General features: G+C 54.1%; 1 protein-coding gene across 3 annotated transcripts in view; it reads right to left on the bottom strand.

Moving 5' to 3' along the window:
- Nucleotides 1–6713, bottom strand: part of LMO4 (LIM domain only 4) — a 17218-nt gene extending 10505 nt beyond the window's left edge. Inside the window, exons 1-2 of one of the 3 annotated variants that reach the window (XM_026004829.2) lie at nt 6302–6713; nt 3217–3455 (exon numbers count right to left, since the gene is read on the bottom strand). In XM_026004829.2, the coding sequence (XP_025860614.1) occupies nt 3217–3452 (236 nt within the window). In that variant the 5' untranslated portion in view covers nt 3453–3455; nt 6302–6713. Of the gene's footprint in view, nt 1–3216; nt 3456–3675; nt 3830–4157; nt 4233–6301 lie in introns of those variants that run through there. The other 2 variants (XM_072754684.1, XM_026004830.2) reach the window with 2 other exon arrangements.
- Nucleotides 6714–8715: the final 2002 nt, after the last annotated feature.

An 8715-nucleotide genomic window follows, 5' to 3' on the forward strand; every position in this document is an offset into this window, starting at 1 on the left:
CCCGAGGCCGCCGGCCCGCGGGGCGCCTGGATCGCCCCCCCCCGCCCCCCGCCCCGGCCCAGCAGGGAGGGCCCGCCGGGGACCGCCACCCGGGCTTCCGGGGCGTCTCCTCGCCCTCCCGGGCCTGGGGCCCCACCCGTCGGGCTCCGAACTTCCTCCTCTCGCTGCACTTTCCGCGCCAGTCTTCGGGCCCCGAGACGGGGGGCGGAGGAGGAAGGGCTCGAGGAAGAAAAGAAAAGGGAGTTTCGAAAGCCGCTCGGAGGCAGCCGGGATGGAGCTGGGGGTAGGGGGTAGGGGGGACAGGGGACCGCGGCCGGGCTCGCAGACTTTTGGGGGCGCGGTGGGGGTGGGCAGGCGTTGGCCCCTTTAAGATCCACCCTCCCCCTTCCCCTCCACAATCCACCCCCCCCACCCCCTCAGTCTCTCCCTCCCTCTCTTAGAGGCCAATTTTGTTAATTAAATGTTTTGTTTGCGACGCAGCTCTCATTCATTGCGGACACGTCATTCGGAGCAGATCTAAGCCAGAGACCAGATCTCATTAGATAAAGCCCATCAGAACTAAGAAAATGGAGGAGCCACTAATTAAAGCTTTTAATTGTGCGGGTTCGCTGCAGCAAGGCAGCCGCTTTATCTGAAATCTTGGAGGGAGAGGAGGCAGACGACCAGTTCTGCCCAGTGGACACTGGGTCACGCAGGGGGGAGGGACCAGGGAAGGGCAGTGCCCCCGCCCCCCCCCCCCATCCCATCCCATCCCATCCCATCCCTGCTGCCCCGCAGCTTTTTTTAGCCCGATCTTGGTAGTTTTCAAAGGATCACACCTCGAAGGCAGGGCAGTTTAAAGCCCCTTAATAAATCGCTCTGTGGTCCCAGGCGGGCAGAGGAGCCAAAGGATCCCCTTCACCTGGCGTCTGGCAAGCGGATTACTCCGCTCCTCAGTGGCCACCCTTGCCTTGCAGAATTCAAAGCTCCTCCAACAAGTGGGGGGGGGGGGGGGGGGGGGCAGAGGGAAAAGGAGCGCGCGCCTCGCCCCCCTCCCACCCCTCTGGCATCTCCAGGGGCAGAAAGGAGGGAACACTGAAGGAAGACCAGAGATTCCTCGTGGGGGGGTGGGGGGGGCCCCAGCAGAGTGGGAGGCCGAGGTCACTCTGGTACTGAGCTAGACCTCCTCTCTCCCGGTAGAGATGTACGGTTCTCAGGATAGCATCTAGTTCAAGAGCGAGCCTGGCTCCGGTTTTCAAAATCAGAGGAGAAAAGAAAGTGAGACTACGGGACCCAATTAATTAAGGCGCGGGGCTGGGCGCACATCCTCCATTGCTCCATTAAGCCAGTTGAAAACACCAAATGGGCATTTATTTATATTTGATCCCAAGAAGAGGGGCAAGGCGATTCCCTGAAAGCCACTTGCCTCAACTTGTCTTGAGGGAATGCAAGTGGACCCATCTTCTTTTTAATTAGTGGTAATCAGAGGCGAAGGCTTTGGAGAGGAGGTGAATCCGTACCCTTCACCGCATCGGAGCAACACTGTCCATTTTTGCACTTTAAGCTACCCTGCCTTCTTACCAGTTTTGCTCTCTATTTAATTACAATACTGTCAAAGCTCATGGCATTGCTTGGAAGGAGGACCAGAAAGCATTACACCCAATGCTCCTGCTGAATTTCCAACATTTACTTCTAAAAGAACACTTAGTGAAATTAATGCTGCCATCTTAATTTAAAAATAAAAGCCCTCTCCCTTCCTATATTTCTTTTACTTGGCTGATTGAGGATGCCAGCAGAGTGGACATAGGTTGCATTATCGGAATAAGCAAATGTCATTTTACTCCATCGTTTCAGATTAATGGTATTACTGGGGTAAACACACACGTACTCAGCTCTGAACTGTACTGGGATCTTTTGCACTTTGAGATGCAGAATTGAGGGAATCACAATGGAGCTAAACTTTGTAGGAAATATCTCCTCCATTGATTCAACCCCATTGAAGAGAGCAAGCAACATTTTCTGTTAATATCTATAAAGAAAACGGACAGAAATTTAGGACAGAAATTTAACCAGAATGCAATTCTTCGTAAAAGTGAGCGGTTCTCTAGTATCAGCGGTTCTCTAGTATCAACGGTGTGCGTGTGGGTTTTTTGTTTTTTTTTTTTTTTTTTTAATTACTGGATGTTGAAACAGAACACCTCCTAGAAGCATTCATGTGCATCAGTCTATCAAACCATTTACTCAAATTAAATGTGTAATCCTTCAAATGCCTCCTTTCAAATTAATGAGTTTAAGTAGCTTGAGTTCACCTGAAAAGATCCTATAGGCACCTGACCTCCTGAATTCTTTCCATTAATTGCACTGAAACTTGTTGGAAAAGACTGCTTACACGGGCATATGAATGTTCCTATACATTGCTTTAAAATGCAAAATTAGTATAATTCTATAGCCTCTTTTCCTAAATCTCCTTTGGGGAATCAAGGGTAGTGATACAAACAACAACAACAACCATACCCCAAAATCTGAACATTCCTCGACTGAAAAACCTGCAAATTCTACATCGCATGCAAACCACACACTAACATTTGAGCACTACCAGCCTCCAACTAACATATACAAAGAAAAACACGACCATTAAGGTTGTTTTGTTTCGTTGGGGGTGGGGGTAGGTGGGAGGGAGTTTACTATAAGAAGAATTACAAGTTTTTAGACTGATGGGTAATCAGCATTTTTCACAAGAAGCACAAAGAATGAGTCACAGTTTTCCACTCAAAAAAGTTTAAAAGTGCTTATGTAAATATAATTAGCCATCACCATAGGCAAATCATTTCTAACTATACTTATTTGTAAGTCAATCTTTTGTCTCTGAGTTTCTACGCAGGTCCCTCCCTACCTTCCTTTAAGGTAGCAGCCTAACAGTCTTTAGCTGAGGGTCCAGCTGGGGAGGACCACTTAAAATTTTGGTCCCGAGAGTGCCCAACCTTTGCACACCTAATGGCCCAGTCCCACCAGATGAACAGAGCTGGTACTCAGGATGGCTTTTGCCGTTCATTTATTAAAACTGGAATGATTAACACATGCCTCTTGAACCCCTTAGGTCTGCCCAACTAGGCTTTTGAGGTGAAGGTTACAACGCATTCTCATAGGGTACCCTGTTCCTCTCCTTAGAACCCTCGGGAGCCTTTGGCCTTGCCATTGCTCTGCTCGCCCATCTCAAGGGGAGCAGCCAAGTCTTACCTAATGTAGTCATTTCTGCAAAGGATCATGCCGCTCTTGGTGTAACAGGACGTGCCGATGTCGCCCAGCTGCGCCTGGCAGCAGGAGCACTTGAGGCACCGGCTGTGCCAGTAGCTGTCCATGGCATAGAGCAGAAAGCGGTCCGCGATCTTGCCTCCGCAGCCTGCACACCGCTTCCAGGAGAGGGAGCCGGCCGTCACGGGGGGCGGCTGTGAGCTGCTGCCCGGATTCACCATGGTCTGCGGAGGGCGGGAAGGGGACAGGGAGAGGAAGGGGGGGGGAAAAAACAGGGGCGATGCAAAAGTTAGTAGGAATCGCCGCGCGCGCGAGCGAAGCCGGGCCCCCCCCTTGTCCCCCCCCGCCCGGAGCCGCTGGAAGGAAGCCGCAGGGCATCAGCGCGAAGGAGGGCAAGGGGGAGAGGGAAGGAGGGAGGGTAGCCGGCAGCAGCCGCCTGTTTACTTTTCTCAAGCTTTGTTCTGGGGCCACGAGCTCCTCTCAACTTTCCAGCGCTCGCCGCCGCTGACAATTTCAGCTCGGGGACTGTCAAAACTCCGCGAGCGAGGCTCGGCGGCGCGCTCCACCCCTCGCGGCGCCTCCCCCCGCCCCCGCCCCCGCCCCCGCCGCCCGCCTCCAGCAAATGAGGGTCAAACCCACCCACCGCCGCGCCCGGCCCCTCCCCGGCCCCCGCCGAGCCCCGAGCGCCAGCCGAGGGGAGCGGGGAGGCGGCCCCCGCCCGAGCCACGTTCCCTCCCGAGCTCTGCCCTGGGAAGTGCAGCTGCAGTTCACAAGTTGGAAGGAGTTGGGTTTTCTGGAAGGGAGGGGGGGAGGGACCGGCGGAGGGGAGAGGGAGAGCGAGGAGGTGGGAGGGGAGGCAGGGGACGCGAGGGGGGGGGTGCGGTGTGTAAAGTTGCGAAACTGGTTTTTCGTATTTTAAACAGCACCTTTCACATGCCATTGTGGTGACCGCCATCTCCCATTATTGTTCCAAATCTCATTTCATTTTGAAGATCAATGAGTGTTTTCTCTGGGTTTTCAGGACACAGGCAAGAATAATAGATCATTGAACTTTAGGATGCCTGTTAACTTCCTATACAAACACTCTCCACTTTGGTCTCACTAATCTGCCCTTGATCAGCAATTTAAATGCTAAAGCTTTGTTCCTCCAAAGGGGGGGGAGTGTGTGTGTGTGGGGGGGGGGGGCGACGTTACAGATAATATGCGAGAAGGCACTATTAAAGGATGCACAAGTTATATTCGAGCCAGTCCTGCTGTCACCAAAAACTGCTTTTAAAAAAATTCCCCACTCTTTCTAATGAATGTCACGAGAAGCAACTGGGGTATAATATAGGAATCAATTTATAAAGCTTAGCCTAAACCGATTAATTTGTTGCCTCCAATCCTGAGTCCAATAAAGTCCTAGTGTTCCTCCAGTCACTTATTCTATAAAAAGATCAAGTTATTTACTGCCAATTAAGCAGCCTGTTTTGTCTTTGTCCTCTGTAAGCCGAGAGTGGAGGCTCCCCCCGAGGCTCCCGGCTATCTGCTCAAGACATTCAGCTGATACCTCAGAAGGGAGAGGGCGAACTTTGCCTGTCCCCGGCCCAACTTGGCTGCTGCAAAAAAAAAAAAAAAAAAAAACAACCAGGGGAAGGGAACGAAACAAGGACTCGGGTTCCTTAAATAGGCCGATTTTAAACACATTTCCTCCGAAAGAGTCCCGGAACGTGTGTCCAGTGACCGCACAATAAACCAGAATAAGAACTGCACCAATTAAGCTGTAACAAAACCCTGAGACTTTGGAAACAGGACCACTCTAAAACCCATTAGCATTGCATTTATCCGAATGCATCATACCTTTATGTAAATTGATTTATCTGATGCATTTACTCGAGGAATTGCTTTTTGTTACAATTTCAGCCCTAACCCAAATGAATCTGCATTTCCTGCCCGAGGTCTTTAAACTGTTTCCCCCAACGTTTTAATCGCTCCGAATTCCTTTTTAAAAGGGGAGAGGGAGGGAGGAGATTCCAAGCTCTTCCCCGCCCCCATCTCTGGTGAGAGGTAAATATATATGTATATTTTTTTTGAAAAGGAAACATTACACTGAGAAAAGCATCCAGTAACCCCATTAGCTAAAGCTCTTAAGGACAAGCAATACCTTAATGCTGATTAAATCTAAAAGAGATGAATCAAGAGGACTGACCAGAAACTGACTCCCCTGATAACTAAGGACGGGCCCTCATCAAGTTTCATTTAGAGTTGGAAAAAAAAAAAAAAAAAAAGAAAGCTTTTAAGTTAAATAGGCTTATACTCTAGTAATTACATAGCCAAGCAATTTAGGTCCTGGGATAGTCAGTGAAATAGAAAGCAGAACTGGCAGCTAGAGGCAAAATCTGCCCCCCTTTAACAACGTCTCTGGTGTTTTTTAATGGAGACCAGGGGAGGGACAAACGTAGCGCTGGCAATTTGTAGTACAAAAATGGATGCTTAATTCATGTCTTGATTTTAATTAGGTGATTCACCGGATTTCTCCTGGATTGGAACAAAAGACTTATAAGCCAAGAGGAATTTTTTGAAAAGAACCAGCAATACTGAATCCTGCTCACTTAGATCCTTTCTGCCACTGTTTCAAAAATAGTGTTTACTGGGGGGCTGGGGGGGGGGGGTCGTGACTATTTCCCCCACACTACTTCTCATACTTAAACCCTCATTTAAGCACCTCCGGCCTTTCCCTTAGGAACTGAAAATACCCCCCCCCCCCGCCACACACACACACACACGCACACGCACACGCACACGCACCCCTCCCCACCCCTCCAGGTCCCCGGCAGCCCCGTCTCCAAGCAGAACCCTTTTGTAAGCAGGAACCGCTACAAAGCTGGCGGCCCGGGGCCGGCTGCCCTCCGCGCTGGCTCGCAGGCCGGCCTCGGTAGTTTCAGACTCGCGCATTATCCAAGCCGACGTATTGTTTACTTGCAATTTGGGACGGTCAAGGGAAGGAAGCCAAAGAAAACAGCCCTGGCCCACATCGGCCCCCTCCTCCCTCGGCCCCCCCTCGCCCGCGGCTCCCCAGCCGTCCCCTTACCTGCTTTTCCCCTATATTGCAATACTGCGAGAGGCGGCGGCGGCGAAAAGCGAGCGAAGCCGCTCGGCTTCCAAGGAAGGGGCGCCCTGGCTGGCGGAGCCGGAGGGAGGGGGATGTTCTCGCAGAAGCAGGAAAGGGGAGGAGGGGGCTAAGGGCTGCTTTTTTTTTTTTTTTTTTTTTTTTTAAACGCGTCGCCCTGAGGCTGGGTTGGGGGGCCCCGCCGGACGCGGCGGGCGGCCGGGAGCTGGGGTGTCAGGCTGGGTCCTCCGCGTCGTCCTCCGCCTCCGGCTCCGCGCGAGCAGCTGCAGGAGCCCGCGGCCCGCGCGGCGCGGCTTCAGGCGCGGCGCAGCGGCAGCAACTGCTGCAATCGCTGCTGCAAGTTTGGCAATGTGGCTTCACTTTGTATATGCCCCCGCCCCCGCCCGCGCGCCGCCCGCTCCTCCTCCTCCTCCTCCTCCTCCTCCTCCGCCTTCCTCCCTCCCGCGCGCCCGCTCGCTCGCTCGCTCGCTCGGGGCCGGCGGCGGGCGCTCCGCCGCGCTTCCTGCCCCTCCGGCCGGGAGCGGCCGCGGGCACCAGAGCCCCGGAGCGGCGGCGGCCGGCGCGGAGGCCGGGGGCCGGGGAGCTGCGGCCGGCCGGGCCCGGCGCGCTGGAGCCTGCGCCGCTGCCCGGGCTGCTGCTGCTGCGGCGGGCGCCCGGCTCGGAGGAGGAGGCGGCGGCGGCGGCGGCGGCGGCGGCGGCGGCGGCGGCGGCGGCGGCGGCGGCGGCGGCGGCGGCGGCGCTGGCCTCTAGCCGGCTCGCTCGCTCCCTGCGCGGCGCTTACACATGTGTTACTGACAGAGCCGAATCCCAACTACTCCCCGGCTCTGCCGCCGACGTCAGCGACCCTCAGCCACTGGGCGGCCGGGTTGTTCAGGCGGAATAATAAAACCTGCCAATCCGGGGCAGGACAAAGGGAGGACTGGAACGAGACTCCGCGGGCGGGGGAGCGGCGGAGGCGGCGGGCGGAGACGGCCCGGCCGGGGGCAGGTGGGCGGCCGAGCCCCGGGGACCCCCGCGGGACCCCCGGCGGGACCCCGCCCCGCCCGCGGGGCCAGGATGGAGCGGCCGGGGGCGCCGCTCCTGCCCGCGCCGGCGATCGCGGGGACCCGCACCCGCGCGCCCCTCGGGGACCCCCCCCGCGCGCCCGCGCGAGCCCCGCAGGAAACTTCACGTCTTGCTCAGAAATGGGTCCCCTCCTGTTGGGGAAGAAGAGTCGCCCCGAAACCTCCGGGCGGGGGGCTCCGCTCGCACGCAGAAGAGGTTTTGTTTTTCCGCCTTTAATTCGCGGGCGTTGGAGACGGATGAGCCTTTAGTGGGAAGTTGAGCGAGCGAGGAGGTGGGGACCGAGTCCGCAGGTCTTGGAGGACTTGGCCGCCCGGCCCGGGTGCCCCGCGTGGGCCCGAGCGCCGGCCGAGAGCCCCGTGGGCGTCTCGTAGCGGGTCCGATGTGGGAGCTGAAGAGCTCACAGCCCCGACTTTGGGGGTCCAGGGGAACTTCAGGGAGGAGGGCTCGGCCTCCATCCACCCCTGCTGTGCAGGAGGAGAGGCCCGATCCCTCAAGCCCCCCGTGCCCACCCCCCCACCCCCAAACAGCAACAAGGAATGGCAACATTCACCATCTCACAGCCTCTGGGGAGGAAGAAAGGTCACGTCTAGTATAAATTTAACTGTTGAGGAATGCTTTTAGGGTGCTGCTAGCCTGAGAGTCTTTTTCCAGGGCCCCGAGCTCAGCCTAGATGCTTGAGTACCTACTCATTCAACTTTATCTGCTCTGCCAAATAGGTTTAATAAATCTCTGATCTGAGGCTAATATTAGGTCTGATTATTATTAGTAAGTTCCAGAGAGATTTTTCTGGTGGAAATTATCATGAAAGTGCAAAGCCCTTCTGCTAAGTATCATTAAGTTAAAACCAGCCTTGTGGGACGAGTTTTCATATTGTATTACATACAGTACTGCTGGATTGAGGTAAGGGACCTGCAGAAGAGTCTGGCTTAGACAATGTAGTTGTTAAACATCTATGGTTTTAGTGTCTGTTGGGGGGATTTCTGTCCTTCAAACCATCAGAATTAAGGCTGCAAAAGAAACAGTCATCATTGCCTGGAACATCAAGCAGAGGACATTTTAAACACCGATTAGAATAGTCATTTCTTTATATTCCTTGCACCTCAAAATTAAACGACTTACTTTTATTGATTGGTGTTTAAAATTGCATTTTTATGATCAAGTCACTTTGTGCACCTTATGAGAAACATTTACTCCCCCCCCCAAAAAAAATGACTTAAAGTATAATAGTAATTAAAATGCCCAGTACGGAAAACAGCTGCAGATGGGTATGATGAAAAGAAGGCCGTCTTAAAAAGATGTAATGTTCCTTG

Source organism: Vulpes vulpes, chromosome 3 (genome assembly GCF_048418805.1).
Source record: "Vulpes vulpes isolate BD-2025 chromosome 3, VulVul3, whole genome shotgun sequence".
NCBI classification, from domain to species: Eukaryota; Metazoa; Chordata; class Mammalia; order Carnivora; family Canidae; genus Vulpes; species Vulpes vulpes.